The sequence below is a fragment of the Heliangelus exortis genome, chromosome 3 (genome assembly GCF_036169615.1).
Source record: "Heliangelus exortis chromosome 3, bHelExo1.hap1, whole genome shotgun sequence".
NCBI lineage: Eukaryota > Metazoa > Chordata > Aves > Apodiformes > Trochilidae > Heliangelus > Heliangelus exortis.
Window position 1 is genome coordinate 21,409,946 of NC_092424.1, and position 21,270 is coordinate 21,431,215.

Sequence of the window (21,270 nt, forward strand, 5' to 3'; positions counted from 1 at the left end):
CAACTGCAGGCCCCCAGGGGAAAAGAGGCTGGTCCAAGTGCAAGGGAGCTTGGAAAAGGCATGGAGGGAGAGGAAGGGCCTGTGAGGTGAGACAGCGGAAAGAGTAGCAACAGAGGTAGGACCCAAGGGGTGGAAAAGAGGAATGAACAGAGGGTGTAGTCACAGAAAAGTTCCTGGCATAGCCACGTTTCAATGAGAAAACACCCCATCCCCCCAAAATAAAAACCCCACACAAAACCTCTACTGTGCCAGTACTGCAGATCTGTTAACCTCTTCTCATTTCTTTGAATCCCTTTTAGCATTAAATTCACCTCAAGCATTTGTCAAAGATGGCTATAAATGTGAAGGTGTCAAGCCTTTCTGAAGATTCACTGTGCCTTCACATAATGGAATGTTATTTCAGTATTACACTGCAAAAACTATGGGAAATTGGGAACTATGGTTACAGAATGTTACAGTTAGAAATGAAAGCCACCAAATCCGAGAGTTACAGTACCTTTTTTTTCCTCAGGATCCTGATTCACTCTCAGATGCCATCTGTCTTGTGCACCAAGTTAGCAAAAAAAAAAAAAAAAGTCTGTGGACATGCTACTCGCTGTGTTGTGATGTACTACCTGCACGCCCAGCCCAGCCTGCATGGCTGGTATTAATTCTGATATTTCCTCTCTTTTAGCTTCTTTACTTAGCAAAAGGAAGCATTTTTAGAGGCTGCAGCAGCACTTACTGTGTCTGTACCTGTATGAACACAGGGAGGGTCTGCACACTTGCCACCAGGTGCCAGGTGTGTGAAGTTCTGGAGATATTTATGGAACCAGTCTGAATGAAAGTGGTGGTTTGATAGCTTTGTTTTCTATGTCAACCAATAGCTTTGTCCAGCTCTGGGGTCTTCAACACAAGAAGGACATGGAGCTGCTGGAGTGAGTACAGAGGAGGCCCAGAAAGATGATCAGAGGTCTGGGGGACCTCTCCTGTGAGGACAGGCTGGGAGAGTTGGGGTTGTTCAGCCTGAAGAAGGCTCCAGGGGGACCTGATAGTGGCCATCCGATACCTGAGGGGGCTACAGGAAAGCTGTGGAGAGACTTTTCCAAGGGCACGTAGTGATAGGGCAAGGCAGAACGTTTTCTAACAGAAAAGGGGTAGCTTTAGATTAGAGATTAGGAAGGAATTCCTTGGTGTGAGGTTGGTGAGGCACCTGCCCAGGTTGCCCAGGGAAGTTAAGGTTCCCTTCCTGGAAGTGTTCAAGGCCAGGCTATATAGGTCTAGTGGGAGGTGTCCCTGCCCATGGCAGGGGTGTGGAACTATACGGTCTTTATGGTCCTTTCAACCCAAACCACTCTATGATTCTATGAAACAGAACCATGGAAAACAATGAGATCTTCCGTTGACGATTATCACGAGTATTTTCTCCCCAAACCCGGCAGGTGCTCAGGACCCACCGCACCACCCGCAGCCGCAAGCCGGTCCGATCCAGTCCGGTCGGTTCGGGTCCGGACCCGCCGTGCGGGTGTGTGCCCGGAGCTTCCAGCGCTCTGTGGGTGGGCGGAGCGGGCGGGCTCCAACGGCCGCCGCTCGAGAGCGCGCGCAGGGCGGCGGCGGCGGCGGGGGGGAGGAGTCACGCGCCCCGGCACGCTCCGCTGCCCCGCCCTCCCCGCCCGCCCCCGCCCGGCCCCGCGCGGCGCTCCCGTCTCGCGGCCGCGGCGCCTGCCAAGCGCCTCTCCCGACTGCGCTGCGCTTGGTACGGCCCAGCCCGGGGATGATCATGGCGATTGATGGTAAGTAGGCCAATAACCGGCTCGCTCCTCTCGCCCCGAATCGCTCCCCTCCCCCAGCCCCCTCCTCTCACTCTCCTCCCCCGGGCACAGGGAGGGGAGCGGCTCCCGGGGGCTGGGGGTAAAGGAGGGGGAGGGGGGAAGAAGTGAGGTGGGGGCGCGCTGAAGCCGAGCGGCACCCCCGCCCCGCAGTGCCCGGAGCCGGGCTGAGGAGGGCGGCAGCGGGGCGCCTCCTCTCCTCTCCCCCCTCCAGCCCGCCCCGGCCCGGCGGCTGCCGCGGAGGAGCTGTTTCGTGAGGCTGGGGGGAGAGATGAGTGTCGTCGCTCCCGTCTCTGTGCTGGAGAGCTGAGAAGGGGGAAATAATCCTTGACACGGTGGCCGGCATCCTTCCTCCTCATCCTCCGGTGCCTGCCCTAGGGATACCGGGCGTGCGCCTGTGGGCGCCGCGGAGGGGACCCGAGGAGGACGAAGCCGACCTCTCGGTGCCGCCGGCCGCCCTTGCCGTGGTGGGGAGGCGGGGGCCGGCTGTGGGTTCGGGTCTGTGCCGCCCCTGCCCGCCGCCGGGTCCCAGGCGGCTGGAGCGGGAGGCGGGTGTCTCGGCACCACCTGCACCCTGGCTGTAGATATCAGCTGCCGATTGCCTTACCCCATCCTCGAAGGGACTTTGCTAACTGCTTTAAAACTAATCGTCCCTCCCGGCCCTGAGGTCTCTGAAAAGTGATTGCCCAGGCTGGGGAGGTTCCGGGCTCTCTGCCGGTTGCCCGGCTCCTGAGAGCTAACAGGCTGTATAGCGAGGCTTGTGTCCTCAGATCTTTCTAGTCATCACTTAACAACAACAAAGGAGTGGGATGTACTAGATAGACACTTGTTGGCTTTGTTTGGAAATGGTAATCTGAAAGGGTAGGGCTCCTGAGCTTTCCTTTGAAACCGTCCCTCTCGATTCTGAGATTAATTTTATACCTCGTTAAAAATCTTTGTGAAACCTCCAGAACTTTATTTCCAGCAAAATAAGGTCTTGAGGTGATCTGCTTCCTCGACCGTGGTGTTTCTTTCTGCAAGCATCTGTTGTTGTAACTTAAAGACTCCCAAGAAAACAATGAGGAGGGGGAAACCCAGACTTTTCTTATTTCTTTTGAATTTGGGGTGTTCCTATGCTGTTAGTTTCCTTGAATTAATTATTCAGGCCCAGCTACAGAGAAGTTGTACTGCACAAGCAAAGCTTCCTGTTCACCCTCTCTTGGAAGCTGTGCTCACCAGAAATCTTAAGTTGGCGTGCTTTAAATTGGCTGGGTCTGTTTCTGCTGAAAACCCCTCAATATTATCAAGAAGATAGTAAAAATTTCTGCTCAGTCTGGACTTCTTGCACAACTCAAGCTTAGAAAAAAAGGAATCAGTTCTCCAAAAGAGAGCTGTTACTGTATTCATTTTAGTCTGTGTTATCCCAGAATTTTGTGAGAATTTGTTAGATCTGAAGATATGCACAAAATGCAAAATAAGTGTTTAATATTTTTAGAGGATTTAGGTTATTACTTCTCACAAGTGAAAAGAAATACTCCTTTATGGATTAAGCAATCTAGCTTTTGAAAAAAATACCTTTCTTATTAGGGCCAAACCTTAGAAATAGCCCAGCTGTTTTCTAGACGTGTAAGTGAAATTGCCAAAATGGGACCTAAGCTCTTGAGAGAATTGGGTGCGTAGTTTACAGTTAAATGTGAGGTGCAATAGAAAAAATGAAATCATGAAAGTAATTTGCTAGGTTTTGATGTAGTATTCTTTCTGAAGACAGAAAATGCAATGTATTTTTCTGCTGTGGTGTGTAGCAGGCATGCAGCATCCTCATTATTTTATCTGAATAGCTGATTGCTGTAGATTAGTGTTACAGTTTTTATTCCTTGTCTTGGTGTTCTTTCCCTCCTGTTTGTGCAACAGTACCTTGCCTTGACTGTACTGCTTAGTAGTACTATTTTCTGGCCATCAGTGTTTGAAAATATGAGCTTGATTTGGGTAAATACAAACTCTTGAAGTCAGGACCAAACCATAGGACTTCTAGTCTAAACTGCCAAAATACAGGATTTACATTGTGTCCAAGAAAATTTGTAAATGTATTTGATTAAGTAAACAGAGAAAATACTGTGCGCAGTTTTTACAGACTCTGCAGTTTTCCAGATTTTTTTGGTTTTGGGTTTTTTTGATAAAGGCAGGGGGAATAAGCAAGGCTGAAAACTTCTGATTTCAAGACTGATTGACGAATAGATATAAAATAATTAAAGCTCCTTCAAAATAAGACATATAGTTAGATATGGAAAGTGTATAACATTAAAAAGATTAAAAGCACTCAAACTGAAATAGGATGTTAACTGCAAGAAATCCAGTGCTTTTGGCTCTTCCTAAAAATCTGCCAATACAATTTCCACTGTCAACTTTGTGAGCATACCAGTTTACACTGATTCTAACTCTAAAATTCAAATATTTTGTTAAAGTGAGATTTTTTCATAGGATCATTTTGGTTGCAAAAGACCTTTGAGATCCTCAAGTCCAATTGTTAATGTAGCACCCTGGTGGGTCCACCACTAAACCCTCTCCATAAGCACCACATCTTTTAAATACTTCTGGGAATGGTGACTCCATCACTTCCCTGGGTAGCCTGTTCCAATTCCTGACAACCCTTTCACTGAGAAATTTTTCCTAATATCCAATCTACCCCTCCCCTGGCACAACTTGAGGCCATTTCCTCTTGTCGTAGTCCTGGTTACTTGGGAGAGCACCCACCTCACCACAGCCTCCTGTCACGTAGTTGTAGGGAGCAGTCAGGTCTCTCCTCAGCCTCCTTTTCTCTAGAACTAACAACTCGGGTTCCCTCAGCATCTCTTCATAAGAATTGTTGTCCAGACATTTCATCAGCTTTGCTGCCCTGCTTTGGATGCTCTCCAGCAGCTCAGTGTCCTTACAGTGAAGGGCCTAAAACTGAGCACAGTATTTGAGGTGCAGCCTCACCAGTGCTGAGTACAAAAACTTCCCTGTTCCTGCTGGCCACACTATTCCTGAAACAAGCCAGGATGCTGTTGGCCTTCTTGGCCTCCTGGGCACACTGCTGGCTCATATCCAGATGTCTGTCCATCATCCCCAGGTTCTTTTCCTCCAGGCAGCTTCCCAGCCACTCTTCCCCAGACTTGTGTTGCCGTGTTTTGTATGGGGTTACAGAGAACTTAGGAGCTGTTGGTCGTGGCAGCGGGGTTGGAACTAGATGATCTTTAAGGTCCCTTCCAACCCAAATCATTCTGTGATTCTCTAATGACTGTTGTCATGTGGTCACTGGCAATACTGTGTTAGTTATTTTGCATTGCCATCACTGACAGACTTGTAAAAGACAAGTATTCTTCATGTAACCAAAGTCCTAATTTAGTGAAAGATATAAAACAATTATATTTTTTACCTTAGAAATGTAATGTCATCTTAAGATATTTTATTTTGTATTTCATTATAAAGACATCAGGTATATAGGTTGCAAAGTCCAGGCACTCAGATTTGCAAGGAAACAGCAGAGGGCAACCCAGCTGGAAAAGTTTTGTCTCAAGTGGCATTACACTAATTTTTGAATGTTTCTCTTCCAAAACAAAATTAGAGTTATTTCAGACCTCTATTTTAAGATGCAGGATTATTTATTGGTTAGTATTTCCACTTTTTCATAGGGAAATAAATTAATCTGAGAGTATCAGAATAGGGAGACAGATGTGGTAGAAAGGCCAAACTGAAAGCAGTACTAAGTCCAGACAGGTAGCTCTACCAGCTGTTTGTTTTCTAGCTGGCAGCCCGTGTTGGGAGTTAACTTGTTGACTGATTGTCTGTCCTTTTGGTGGAATCTGTGTTTGTGCTGCATTTGACTGCAATTTTTAAAATGAAATGTAATATCTTAGAAGTATTTTTAAAACTTTCTCCCAATTTTGTCTTAAATTAGCCAGTTATTTTCTAAGTAATAGAAGGATAATATAGGAAGCAACATGTTCAGTTAAATAACCCTTGGGAAACAAAGTCAAAAATTACTGAATTAACCTGTTTTTTGTTTATGGATATGAAAAGAGAGAGGATTTAGAATGGTGCTTCATGTAAGTTACATGAAAACTATGCCTAGATGCTAATTTCCAGAATCCAGAAAAGGAAACAAAAGAGCAATGAGCTGTGCACACTTTGTTAGTAGGGGTATCGTGTGTGTGGCTCACAGGTTGTATCTGGCCTAGGGAACAGTTTTATCGTGACTTCCAGGTTACCTGAGATATTCAGGTGTCATGGCAGTGTGTACTAGAAGGGTGTAAGGTGGCATAGAGATGCTCAAGTTAGCACTGACCTGAATTGGCTTCTGAATCCAGGCTGGTGCAGCCAGGGCAGGGGTTGAACAGCAGCACTGGTATTAAAGCTTAAACTTAAGAAGCCATATTTTATACTTAGGCTCACTTATAAACACATTTCTTAAATGTGGGGTGGGTCAAATGTCAAGAGTATCAGATTTGATCAGCCAAACAGAATCTGTTTCATGATGTCTTATGCTTATTCACTGTTCTCTGGTGGAAACTATTCAGTGACCTGGCATAAATTTTTTATTGTCTTTGTAACAATGGTTCTCTGCATTATTTGCTGATGACAGTAAAGCCTTGTACCATATGCAAAATTACCCATTTCTTGATTGGATTTGTGTTACATCATCATCACTGTACTGCTATGGATCTATTGAAATAAAGAAAAAACATTAGGTCTCTATGGCATTTTAGGTAATAGAGTGGGCTACTTTAAAAAAAAAAATTAACTTAGTGCTTTGCAGACTTTTTGACAAGCTCCTTGTGGGCTGACATGAAGCTATCGTACTTGATACAGAGCAGTTGATGTGCTCAGGGTGCAGTTCTTGAATTCTATTCATTTTCAATGCTTAGCAGTTTTGCAGATTAGAACATTTTGTGTACAAGATGCACATGTAGGAAGGGAACAACATAGTAGCTACCTGATTAAAAACATTAGTTTAGTTACTGCATATCAAAACATAGGGTATCTATAAGAGAGGAAAGTGTCTTGCTGTCTTACAGAGAACTTTCAACTGCTTTAACCACTAGGTCATATTTTCAGTTCACCTTGTTCCCAGCCTGATTCAATTACACTTGTTCCAGCTTTTGTAATGAATGATGCGAGGGATCCACATCTGATACTGATGTATCAGATTTTATTGTATTTTTATTGTATTTTTCTTGAGTATTGTTAGATTTTGGTCTGCGTAAGGCAAAGGTCTTCCATTGCATGTAAAACTGAATGTGCACCTGTCGATTCAAATGAGGATTTCAGGCCAGCATTTAATCTTTGAACTTGCTAATTTTTGAGTGTTTAACTCTTGAAGGTGTTTTCTGTCTTCTTTGTAATTCTGCCTCTAGAGTGAGATGGAGAAAATTTGAAAGTCCATTGTAAGAGAGCTAACAGGTGTTGAGTTTGTGAACTAATAGGTCAAATTCTGCAGAGGATCATATTCTTTGATGTGAAAAGTGGTAGGTTCAGTATGAATGACACACATCTTATGGGTATTTTTGCTTTGTTGCCTAAGAAGTTTTCCTACTAACTGGGATCTTTTGCAATATAAATTCTTGGTAATCTCCCTTTGTATTGCAAATTTACTGTTTATCTGAAATATGAGAAATCCAGTTACTGATACTATGTCTATGTTTATATTTTTCTCACAATTTATTTGCGTAACTGGAATTATTGAAATATACACTTCTAAAATAAATCATATGCACAAGTCTGCAAATCATTAACCATTAAAAGAAACAAATATTTCTCAGTTCACTTTCTGATGTGAATTTTGCTGTAGAGTGGTGTCTCAGTGGTGTTAACTAAAAACTGTAGGAATCAGTGGGACTATGGTGTAATGTTCTGCTTCAGCTACTGTTTATGAACAGAAGAATGATGTATTTTATATACAGTACCCTAATTTGTACTACAGTATTGCTTCTGGAGCTGAGAGTGTGTGGCATGTTTACTGAAGGGATGGGATGCACCCTTGCTGAGTTTTTGGGTGATGCCAGATCGGGGAGCATTTAATATACTGGGGGACAGGGCTGCTCTCTGGCAGGTGCTCAGCAAGCTGAGTGACTGAAGGGAATGGCATGAACTTCAACAAGGACTGATGAGAAGCCCAAAGCCCATGCAGCACTACAGGCTGCAAAGAAACTGGCCATGAGCAACTCATCACAAAAGAACCTTAGGGTCCAGTTCAGCAGCAAGTTGAACATGGAGCAGCCTTGTGCTGCTGAGGAACTGGACTACTTGGCCAGTAAAGAGAGGCTTCGTAGGGATGTTTATGTATTCTGAGAAACCTGAAGAGGACTCCTCTTGCAGCTTTTCACTATGTAAGGGAATTTGATAAAGGGAGAAGGTTCTACAGGGGCACTGTGAAAGCTTATGGGGCAATGCATGTGAGCTACATCAAGGGAAACCCTGAGGAAGAAATGCTCACAGTGGGGGGGGGTGGACACCTTCCCTGCCTTCCCTTCAGGACTGGTAGTGCCTGGCGGTCATGGAATGTTGGTTCTTGTGGAACTTGGTTAGTTGAGGCCCAGGGGAATCTTCTGTAAAGGGTCCTGCTTTGAAGTCTCTCACAGCACCAGGGGTCATTCCCAACTAGAATCACTCTGATAATGCCTGTTAAACTTCCTAACCAGTTATTTTCATCACCTAGTAGTGGACTTCCAGCTGAAGTCCAAACATAGCAGAACTTTGAATTGTATTAGTTTTAGAAAGACAGAAAATGTTACAATTTAATAATTAAAAAATTCAGGTGGGACTTCACTGTCTTTTATGTACAACTTTTCATCTTTCTGGTGTAATAGTCAGCTAGTAGAGACTTGGCATACAAAATGTCTGTTTAAATTAAGAAAATGAAACTTCATCAGGTGTTTCAGCTGCTCCTGAAACACCTGGCAATTTTTTTTAAAATGCTAAATGTTTGATTTAGATTTCAGAGCCAGGATGTGGTCTTTCTTGCTCAAGAAAATCGAAATGTTTTGTTGAATGTGCAGTTCTAAAATGACTTATCTTTCACTCGTTTCCATTCTACTACCAATATCTGAAATTATGAAAATCTTTATGTCCCCTGGTGGGTTTTACATTCTCAGATTACATTTTGTTTTAGTTTTATGTACAAACTCACTTAAAACTTTAAAATGTTAAACAGGAAATAATGTTTATAATTCAGATGAAGTAGAATTAATAATAATTACTACCTAAATAAAACCAAACTTATTTTTTTACGCATTAAAGCAGGGTGATATGCCAGTACATTAAAATAAAAGTAGCATTTAAAGACTAAAATTTAAGAGGGTCATACCACTGAAGCCTTGGGATTTGTGGGCTAACCAACATAAAAACAGTCGTTTCAGACTGAAATGCTAAATTAGTTCTTGACATCTTGTGGTAATGCAAAATATTTTCGTATTTTCTATTTAGTTTCTTTCATTGACTAGGCTATTCAAAGCTGAGAGACTTCTTGGGATTTGGAAAGACAGAAAAACTTGTGTTGATTTGTTAATCTGTGAGTAAAAGCGAGTTGTCAATAGTGTATTAGTTCCACAGTTCTGAAGAGCACTAGGGAAGAATCTGCCCAGGTCACATGAGGATAACCTTTCACGTGTTTAATAAAATGGTTAATTTAAAATATGAAAGATGGGTTCTTCAACTTTACTTTCAAAACATGTAGATCACTTATTGTAATTTTTTTAATCAGTTGATTTTCATCCAAAATAAGTTTGGAAAAAGAATGGTAGTTTAATAATCTATTAAATTCAGTATTTTCTAAACAAAATAAAATGGGAAAAAAAATCCTGAATGAATGTATGTTAAATTATGATCAATAAAAAATAACATGAGAATTATTATAAAGACTTTATTTAGTAGAACATCATCATATTTTATCTTCAATGATTGAAAACTTTCCTTTCTTTAGAAAAGAATAACAATGGAAAATCCAAACTTAAAATTAGTATCTTATGATGAGATTTTGAGCTGGTTGATTTCATGGAGGGCAGTATGTAATTAAAATCTAGTATTGCTCACAGTTCTTCTCTCAATCATTTCTAGGTGAATTTTTATTTTTAACTAATTAGTTATATCAATCAGTGATATTATATCAATTAGTTGATATTATATCATAATATCCTGTACTATATATTGTATAATACTTTTATTAGGTAATGAAGGAGAGTAGTAAGTGCTATATAACATATTTCCACATTTTTGAGATTGAAAGAATTTTGCTATCTGAATCTTGTTTTAATATACCGTGAAGTGTTTGGAGCTCTGTAGCAATTCATGAATATGAAGAAGTTGGTTTGCAAATTTTTGAAAATGTCTGGTTTGTTTTTTCATGAGATTGCAGAGAACTGGGTATGAAAATCTGGGCAGTTTGCTTCAGTTCTTTATTTATATACATGCAGGCTTTTGTTGTCAGGGGAAGATTACTTAGTGGGCATTAGGAGGTGGCTGAGATAGGCCACAGGTTGGTGTAACTTGAAATTTTATGCTTTGACCTCAGGTCTTATAACTCCAAAATATATTAATTTAGAAGAGAAGAGGATCCCAAATATTGTAATTGTATGCAACAAAAAGTAATTATACTTAAAAATCAACTCATCAGTAACTTCCAGGTACCATTAAAAGAATCTCTTCAGCGATTTGTTACTGCCCCTTCCTCCTTCTGCTAGCTTGTTTCCTTTGTTTCCTTCATTGTTCTCACTAGATATGTTATGTGTTGGTGTTTTGTTTACTAGCTGTAATTTTGACAATCAAATGCTTTTTTAAAATAAAATGTAAACTAAAGCTTAGTATTTCTAGCAACAATTCTGTTAGTCCCACATAAATGTCTCAAATTCTGTACAACTGGTTTTTAATTAAGAAAAACTCGTAAGGAGAAATTCCAGGTACACCCAGCTGTTAGTAAAAGGCTTTATCTTCTTTTGTTTGTTTGTTTTTTGGGGGTTGGGTTTTTTTGTTTGTTGTTTGTTTTTGTTTTGTTTTTACCATGGAAGAGAATACTTTTTTGCAGTTCTGTTATGGTACAAATATTTTTTATATTTTGAGAATCCTTCTGTAGGTGGTAGTTCCCTCAGAACAGAAAATTATGTTCAATACTTGGGTAATATTAATGTGGCCTCAGCTAGTTTTCTTGTATCTTTATAACTAGTTTTCTTGTTATCTTTATAACTTTGATGTAAAACTCTTCAAAATGCACCGTGACAAGCAATATTTAGCCAAAGATTCATTATTGCTTTCTCCAAAGGTTATCATGTATAAGTTGAAAACTTGTTAAATCAGTTTTTTCACATTTTTTCTACATGACATGGATTTATGTTTTTTTCTTTTACACTGTTCATAAGTCTTACTAAGAAGCCAAGTACATTTTATTTGTTAATATTTTCTAATTATTTCTGCATAGGTGGAGAACGAACTTGTGGTGTACATGAGCTAATCTGCATTAGAAAAGGTAAGCAGTTGTTTGTGAAAGTTAACTTGTCTATTCTACTGGTGAGTTTACTGTTACAGTCTTACATTCTCTGGATCTTAGTGTTGCATCTTTGTGTTACAAAATCTTTCGATGCTGACACTGTCAATGAAAAAAAAAAAAAAAAAAAAAGGAATAAAATGTGAAATTCCCCCCAAAACCAGATTTTTTTCACAAGAAGGGAATATGTGGTCCTACAGTACTCAGTGAGCTATGTGGAAATTGCTGAGTTCAGCTTTGCCTTGTCCTGACATTTTTAAGATGGTTTGATTCTTAGTAATAGTAAGAAATTGTGAGGATATTTTTTTTTAATGGTGTAATGGACTGGTAGTCTCTCTGTTTTCAGTTCAGATTGTAAGGACTCAAACTTATTTGGAAATAACTGTAATAAAACCGGTAATTGATAGAGCATGAAACAGCTGTGCTCAAGAAAAGATTTTTTTATAGGTGCTACAGTGATTGAAGTTGGAGTTTGACAGAACAGCCCAGGTAATATAATGACTAGAGACAGTTCTGTTGTCTGTCCCTTTGCCAACCCTCTGCTCCTTTGTGCTGCACTGCTGCTGAATCTCTTATGTTCTGATCTGACAGCTGGGCTTAACAAGCAAGCAAGCAAAAGGTGTCTTCAAGGATTAGTTCCTTGAATTGGCTCAGGGCTGGGTCAGAAGAGTCTCAGTGCTTTTAAAAGCAAAGGAGTAAGAAGGTGTGTCAGGAAAGGAGTAGGGCTGCAAGACTCTGTACAGCAACGAAGTGTCAGACTGACTCAACAGTGTTGTCAAACCACATTGTACTTGGTAGGACAAAAAATTGTACAGTTTAGTTTGGTCTCTGAATTGAGCTTCATTTCCATTGCATCCAGTTAATGGTTTTAGTAAAATCAGGATTTTTAAGAAAGCATTTATTTAATATCTCCTAACTTGGGACTTCAGTCAATCACTTGGGGTTAAAAACAACTTTATGGTCACAAGCAATCTTTTTCAAATATCTATTAAAATAACACTTGATTGTTTTATGGGATATGACATTATTGTAATTAGAAACAATTTTCTGGTTTTTTTCAGACTGGGAATCATATAATACTTGATCCTTTTTATTACTTCTTTCTCATTTTATAGGGGAAGTTACTTTTTCCTTTTTATGTTCTGTTGGGTTTTGTTTTTTAAAAACTCCTTTGTTACTGTCTGTTTTTACTTTGATGGATCAGTACACACAGTGCTCTGTATTCCTTCTGTAACAGGCTCTGTTTTTCTCTCTGAATTATGAAACTCATGGGAAGTTCAGGAAGCCTACTGATAAAGGTTCAAAACCTATAAATCTTGCTAATCCCTATTTATTTCAGGGTATTGTAGTGATTTAATAAAAGCAGTTTTTCTGTGTTTTTGGAGGCAGTGCTGGATGTTTTTTAACATTACTGCTGGGAAACTAAATTGAAAAAAGATGCTTTTTTTTTAGGTTCTATGTTAAGTTTGAACATTAGATTCTAATCTCCATTTGTCATTGGTATGATATATTATTATTTTTCTTTAATAACATCTGTATGGAACCTGTGTCTCAGCATCAGTGGTTATAAATTAGCATAGAGATAAATGTCATTAAAAGAGAAGTATCCTCTTAGTTCTGCCTGCAACGTGTGAGGTTCCTTTTTAGTTCGGATGATTTTCTATGTGTATTCTAACCTTGAGTGCCTTTATGACCAGCCATGTTGCTGTTAAATTTCTCCTTGTAGTGTGTAGAGCATTCTTTTTTGTTTTCTCTCCCTACTTCAAGTATACATATAAAGCAGAAGGTTCTTGCTGCCATACTACAAACCTTCCAGTGTTTTGGTTACTTTATCTAAGATTTCACATCATCTCATATGCATTCAAGATATTTTTATCATCTGACCCATGGCCCAGATCCCAAGGATTACTTCTATTTGCCAGGTATCCAGACCTGCTTGTTTTCCAGGATCAGAGTACATGCTCAAGATTGGTATTGACCTCCTCAGAACACAAAGGTCTTTCCATGTCATCAATTCCAAGCTGCAAATTCCTGTCTGCTGGCAGTCTGGAGCTGGTCAACCCAGACCTTACAGGTCTGTCCTTAGTGCTCCTGGGTACTTCAACATACAGGACTGAGTTGAAAAGTTCTGTGGCTTGGAGGTCTTCCCCTTCACCATCTCTTAAGTGTGCCATGAAAGCAAAGCTGTGCTGTGAGCTCATTGTGGAAGTTTGATGAACAAACTAAGGATTCAGCACTGACAAATGGATCATTCCCTGTAGTCTTGTCTGATGCAGGGTAAGTTTGCAGTCCCCATCTCCTTTTTTGGTGGTGTAAGAGTACACCCTGGCACCCTAGAATCCATTCACTCATTTTCATCTAATGCTGTCTACAGGGCTTTGAGCACTGGTGAAGTGTTTGACAAAATAGTTCTGTATTTGTCACTTGCCTGAAAGCCTCTGATGCTTTCTACCAGGTGATGGTAGGAGACTGCAACTGCCAGGTGACTGCAGTTAGTGCCCATGTAGAGCCTGTGAAAAGAAGATTAGTAGTAAATAGCCAGTGTAACTACAGTTCCTCAAGATGTCCAGTGTCCATTTCTGCTTTGCTTGTCTGTCCTTTTTCCTTATAGTCCTTCCAAGTATATTGTTACTGAGAAGCAACTAATATGATAAATAGCAATCTTCCATCTTATTTGTCCTGTACTGAGTAGGGAAAAGGGAAAAGCTGGTAAGCAAGGGAACAGGCCTGTGTCTTCTATGAATAATGTAAAGGAAAACCTTATGGTTTCAAGTGATGGAGTGTAATTAGAATTTATATGACTTGAAGAACACCTGTTGCTGGTGGTTAATTTTTCTTTCTGGTTAACAAAATAACACATTTCTTTATTTCTTTTTTCTTGCCTGCCCATTCTTTTTTGCTAAGAAAATAGGAACTGTATGGTATCAGATGATGAGATGTGGAAAGGAACCACAAAAATCTGCAAGGCTATGTGGCAAAACACCATTTAGCTCAAATTATTTAGTAAAGGCTTCGTATCTACATATGAGGCATAACTGTAAAAACAAACCCCAAAGCTTAAAAAGGAAATGTCTGCTCTAAGAACACTCAGATGTTAAAATAATTAGAAACCTCACTTTAATTTTTTTCTTTGAAGTTTGGAACTTCTCAAATTAGCCAAAACCATGAAGGGATTTTAAAATTCATTATCTTCAGATTTTTACATGCTCTAGGCTGCAGTACTGGGACTGCAGACAGTTTCATTTGTATTTGGAACAGTGCATTTGTATTTAAAAGTATCTGTAAACCATCTTTGTTAAATAAACTTGATTTGGTTTATGGATTTAATTTTAGTTTTATAAGACTCAAAGATTTGCTAGTGTAAATATGATACCAATAGAGTGTCAATGCATAACTCAGATTTGATAACCAAAGATGTATCACAGGGCCTGCTCCTATGTCACCTAATGTTACAGCTTCATAGTTGCTCAAGGTAGGCTGTGGCTAGTCCAGTTCTAGTCTGCATAAGAAGGATTATAGTACTTTTATAGTGTTTTGCTTGTTTGGTTTCTTTTTAGCAGATTCACACATTTTTGAGAAGAATCTGCAAAGATCTGATCAGGAGTAAGGGGACTTACAGGCTTTCCTGGAAAGCCTTGAAAACAAGTTTATGAGTTTTTGAGTAGAGGTATTTTCTAAATGTGTAAATACAGGTGTGTGTGACTGGAAAATGTGCCTGATTTGTGGTTGTTAAATATCATCTAATAGCTGAAATACAGAACAAGTCACTTTCTAGCCATAGAAAAGAACTTTAAGGTGGTACGATCAATTATTACAAAAGTTTGATGAGACAGCACTGAGATTGTGATTCCTGTGTTCAACATATCCAAGAGGTTGAAGTGTTTGTGTGGTTTTGTATTTATGCATCGCTGAACTCTGGAAATAGGAAAAAGGAAAAAGATAATTTTTGCTCTTATTATAAATTAAGTTCTTTTTAATTTGTATTGTTTGCTGCAAGTTTATTTTACACACACGCATATTCAAATTCTTACTTCTTGCCTGACAAAACAAACTGAAGACTTGGTTAAGGAAAGAAGAGTCCTGCTTAATTCAGTTGGTACTGACTGAGTCAATTCATTAAGTCACTTAGGGTTCTTGACAGCAGCAGCAGATGACAAGTTTTTTCTAAATCATTCTGTTCAAGGCTGGCTATTTTCCTAACACAGAGGTGGTTTTCAGAGAGTCATGAGGGTTATGCTAAGTTGCTATTTTGATGATTTGCTATGGACATACAAAAAAAAAGGAATTCAAGATCAGGCTTCAGAAAATCATTTTTAGCTGTATTGTGCACTGTAGGAAGGATGCTAGTCTACTTTGAACTGGCTGTTGTTAGGCATACTGGTACTTCTAATTAAGGCTTTATTCAGATTTCGTTTTGTACAGATGAGACAGACTTGTGATGAGTGTTTCCAATACTGTAAATGGAGAAAAACTCCCTTTAATATTTTCGATACATATAATGCTGTATGACATGGCAGTGACATAAAATCAGAAATTTTACAGCCATATCATTTTAGGTTTCTTTCACCTTTCACCTTTCATTTGAAAGTTTTTGAAGAAATGCAAAAAGTGATATGTCTAGATCAGCAGTTTATTTTGTATTTAATTCATGGGAAAGTAGATGAAGAATCTGAGTAAGGTCTGAGTTGTGCAGATGTATAAAAAAAATGTTAAGCTCTTTTTTTTCTTTTGCAAGATGTTCTGTCTGTTCTTGTGGGAAACAAAAGAAATCATTCAGCAAACTGCCTTTGTGACTAATGATGGAACACAGGTGCTCTTTAGTATGCATATACAAGAGAAAGAAGTAACAAAAAGACAATGTATTTGGCTGACAATGAAAAATGTGACTTCTGATATTTAAGAGATAAGAAGATATAAATCTGACATTAATATAAAACATGATAAGTATATGTTGTTTCTGGTCCTATAGGGGTTCAAATGTGGAGAATACAAAGTAGAGTGCGTTTTCGTAGACTCATAGAAAGTTAGGGGTTAGAAGGGACCTCAAAAGATCATCTAGTCCAATCCCCCTTGCCAGAGCAGGGTCACCTACACCATTTCACATAGGAACATGTCCAGGTGGGTTTTGAATGTCTCCAGGGAAGGAGACTCCACAACCTCCCTGGTCTCTCTGTTCCAGTGCTCCAACCCTCACAGTGAAAAAATTCTTAAATATATATGGAACTGCCTATGCTCCAGTTTATAACCATTGCCCCTTGTCCTATTGTTAGTGCCCCCTGAGAAAAGCTTGACTCCCTCCTCCTGGCACTCACCCTTTACATATTTATAAACATTGATGAAGTCCCCCCTCATTCTCCTCTTCTCCAAGCTGAAGAGACCCAGCTCCCTCAGCCTTTCCTCATCAGGGAGATGTTCCACTCCCTTCATCATCTTGGTTGCTCTGCTCTGGACTTTTTCAAGCAGTTTTCTGTGCTTCTGGAACTGAGGGGCCAGGAACTGGACACAATATTCCACATGTGGCCTCACCAGGGCAGAGTAGAGGGGGAGGACCCTCTCTCAACCTACTGACCACCCCCCTCCTAATGCACCCCAGGATGCCATTGGCCTTCTTGGCCACAAGGGCACATTGTTGGCTCATGGGCATCCTTCCATCCACCAGCACCCCCAGGTCCTTTCCCCTGTGCTGCTCTCCCAACAGCTCAGTCCCCAGCCTATACTGGTACCTGGGGTTGTTCTTTCCCAGATGTAAGATTTTACTCTTGCCCTTGTTGTAGTACTTTAAATTTTTCCCTGCCCAACTCTCCAGTCTGTCTGGGTCCCTCTGAATGGCAGCACAGCCCTCTGGGGTGTCAGCCACTCCTCCCAGTTTTGTGTCATCAGCAAACTTGGTGATCTTACACTCTACTCCCTCACCCAGGCCATCAATAAATATATTGAATAGTACTGGTCCTAGTACTGACCCCTGAGGGTCTCCACTAGAAACAGACTTCCAAGTAGACTCCATCCCATTTACTACAACTCCCTGGCTTCTATCCTTCAACCAGCTCCTGATCACCTCACTGCCCAATCAGACCCACGCCACAAAGTTTAGGTCCAAGGATGCTGTGGGAGAAAGTTTCAAATGCCTCCCTGAAATCAAGATAAACTACATCTACTGATCTGCCATCATCCATCCACCTCATTCAGCTGGGCCTGTACTGTGAGTTTTATCAGCTATGTACTTGAAGAAGCCCTTTCTGTTGTCCTTAACCTCTCTTGCAAGGTTTAATTCCAAGGAGGCTTTAGCTTTCCTAGTTTCCTCTGCATTCTTGGACAGCAGTCTTGTATTCCTCCTGAGTAGCCAGCACCTCCTTCCACAATCTATGGCTTCTCTTCCATTTGAGTTTTTCTTCCATTTTCTCTTTTTACACATGTAGGAATAAAAACTCTTCATTAAAAGAAAAGATAATTAAAGCTACTTTTATAGTGTACAAAGAAAATGGTAATTAATCAGTTCATAATTGGACACTAATTAATTTTAAGTAGACAAATACATTTTTTTAATCTAGGCTAAAATATAAAAAGCTGACAAATGTAGTGATTAGCAGTGGGCTAAGAAGTCTGTATTGCAGAAGAAAGAGATTACTAGTTTGAATTGAAGGGCACAGCATCTTTATACAGAAAACTTTAAGTTTTAATCTTACTTAAATGTACCAAAAAAAATTAAAAACATTAATAGATGAGATTTAATTTGCATATTTTAAGTTGAGCTAAAATACTTTCTTGATTCCTTTTTTGGCAAGACATAAAAGAAATAGGTAAATTTGTAGAAAGGAATTATATAGTTCCAACATTTTACATTAGAGAAAGAAGAGAGATGAATACAAAATAAAAGAGTAAGCACAGGAAATAAGCTTAGAGTTTTGTCTTTTGGCACATTTAATGAAATGTTTAGAGGGAATTCTGAGTTCATTGCCATTTATTTTTGGCAGAAACATCAGCTACTCAATTTTTGTGGTAAAGTGCTTTGTTTTTTTGTATGGGAATGTATTCTAATAGTAATGACAGCTGGCCCACAGAGTTTGTCTTGTTTGTATATTTAATTTTTTAAGTCTTCTAACACAACACTGGATAAAATATTGCCCCTTGTAGGTAAAGCAATTTGTCTGGGTAAAGTAGGTTTTATTCACTTGTGATTGCTTCTTTAAGTACTCCAGCACATGGGAAGATAATAATTCTGCTAAATTTGTGAATTTTAATAATTTTAATAATAATAATAATAATTTATTTTAATTTATTTATTTTTTATTTTAATAATAATAATAATTTGTGAAGCTTTGGGTATTGCCTTTACCTTGTAAAATAAAAGCTGTTTAGAAGGAGCGCTAAGCCTTAGGTTGCCTTTAGATAAGAGACCATGCTATATAGGTAGTCATAAAAGAAAAAAAAAATTTGCATGTAAACTGACATGAACAAAAGTACAGTTCTTGTTCCTGTTGAATAATCAGTCAGACCCCAAAGTATTTTACTTCCTAGCTGACCTTGAGGTACAGAGAAGTAGGTTGGTTGGTTGGTTGGTCTTTTTCATTATGACATGAATTTTCTGTGAGAAATAAATGCGTGCTGTTTGGAGATAAATAATTCAGGCATGGAGAAAAGCAATCAAGGCATGAATCTTATTTTGTGGTTCAGTAACTTGTTCAGCTTCCTGAACATGTGTTAATTTCTTGTGCTGGTTGGGAAGTTGGTATGAAGTGACAAGCAACAGTGAATAGCATTTGAATAAAAATATTTTTGAGCTGGACAGCACAGGTTCTTTTCATGTCATGTCAAGATGTTATGATGTTTACATCATTACATGCTTTTGATAACAAAAAACAATACTTCTTGAGGACTAAATACAAAATAACAGTCCTGTCTACTTAAAAGGATTTTAAAGCTCAGATCAAGTTGTAAAAAAGCCCCACAAAACCAGAAATAAAAAACCAAACCAAAACCAAAAAGCAAATAAAATGTGTTATAAATTAAATGCAAGTATACATTTTTCATTTCATATGTTTTTCTGCTAGGATCTTAAAGGTAATTGGGGTTCTTTGGATCATACCCCTAGTTATTTAATATGTGCACAGAAGAGATAGTGTTTCATTTGTAAATGAATAATTAAAAAGTCACTATGTGGCATTATACATTACTAGCTCAGTGAGCAGTATGATGTGGAGTGCAAGAGCTCCAAAAATAATTGGCTGGATATTAAATTCACTTGGGGCATGTAGATACATTTTAAAGACATGAAATGCCTTTTAATTATATATTTTAAATATTAAATGCTTTTTAATATGTCTGAGGGTTTTTATTATTTTGGTGTGCTTATTTAAAGATCCCATTAATTTCTGAAGAGTTTGAAAAGTCTTTTGGAAAATAAAAATTTTTCAACAATAAGGACAGAGAAAGAGATAATTTGATATGTAAGATGAAGAGATGGTAAGTTACTGCATTCTAATAATTCTAATTCTAGTGATAATAATAAAAGTGAATTAAAGGGATGTTAATGTAGTACTTCTGTAATGAGGATAACTTTCTATGCCATTTCCATAGCCAGCAATTCAATTCCACTTACTAAGTCTGTAGTAAGACATTTGTTCTTTTATTATTTGTAAAACTCTGCTATTTTATTAGGAAATTCAAACATTCATTGTTTTTCTTAAGAACTAAGGATAATATGAGATTTATAAAAGTAGGACATATGAATTTGAAATATGACTGTGAGACAGTATTGCCTCTTTACTAATTTTTGAACATTGAAGAAGCCACTGGGAACATCTGAGAGTTTTAAAAATGCTTTTCATGGTATAATTAATGCTCAAACTGGTCAGAATTAGTGATAATTTGTTTTGAATAAAAATAATTCTGGTGCTGAATGTGGCATGGATATATTTCATATGCAAAAAGGGACTTAATTTTTTTTTCTGTCCAGGAAGTATAACTGCTTGACAATTAAACTGTGAGAAAGTAATTGAATGAATAATGTGATGTATAAAGATACTAGATAGGTATCTGTACATGTTTTTATGTGGAAAACTGACGTACAATTTCCTTTGGGTTTTTTTTTTCGGGCTTTGTAATGTTAATACACTAAAGGATTTTAACTGTATAATATACTTAGTCTGTGAACAAGCGTTCTAAGAGTCTCTACATGGATACAAATTGACATGGAACTATAATTTTCAAGTCTTGTGTTCACACTGAATTACGTAAATAATTAGTCTGGCTGAAGCTAAGGTTTCATTCTTTTTGTTAAGGTATCAGCCAACAATTTTTTTTTACTCTAGAAACATGTAATCAGATACTGTGGATCTGTAGAGAACTGTGTGGTTTGCATATGGTGCCTTTTTTAACTAATTAGTATCCAGAACATACTCAAGAAAAAGCAGAAGTATTGTGTTTTCAGGTTACTTTTAGGTTGTGGTAAACTTCAGTAAGCACATATTTTGATGGGTCAAAGCAGCTTTGATTGCTGAACAGTGAAGCATAAGAAAAAAAAAAATTAAACCTACAGTTTAAAAAGATCAAATATGAAGTGTTTGAAAGTGCACTTTTCTTGAAGATGTACAGTCAGTCTGTCCTATCAGAAGAAATCATTCACCATCTTTTATTGTGAATCGTTGATTGGAATTCCATTCTATCTCCTGCACAGATCATTGTTGTCACTGAATTTCAGCCAAGTTACACAGGAGAACCTGCACCAATAACAAAGCAATCAGGAAATACCTGTGGTCCCATTATCTTTTATCTGTCCAGTCTTCCTGGCCTATCTGTTTTTTCTGTCTTCTCTCCCCTTTCCGACTTGTTCTGCGTACTCCATCCCAATGTTTCACTTTCTTTCTAAGTCATACTTCCCATTTTCTCACTGGACATCATTGATTTGTACCTAATTGCCACCTACCATTTCACTGCCACTTCTGTCCAGTCCTTTGGTCTGGTGAATCACATTTT

General features: G+C 38.8%; 1 protein-coding gene across 2 annotated transcripts in view; it reads left to right on the forward strand.

The window, feature by feature from the left end:
- The first annotated feature begins 1,659 nt into the window (after positions 1-1,659).
- SYT14 (synaptotagmin 14) overlaps positions 1,660-21,270 on the forward strand; it is an 87,593-nt gene continuing 67,982 nt past the window's right edge. For both annotated transcript variants that reach the window (XM_071739581.1, XM_071739582.1), the window contains exons 1-2: positions 1,660-1,772; positions 11,233-11,280. In XM_071739581.1, the coding sequence (XP_071595682.1) occupies positions 1,754-1,772; positions 11,233-11,280 (67 nt within the window). In that variant the 5' untranslated portion in view covers positions 1,660-1,753. The remainder of the gene's footprint in view (positions 1,773-11,232; positions 11,281-21,270) is intronic.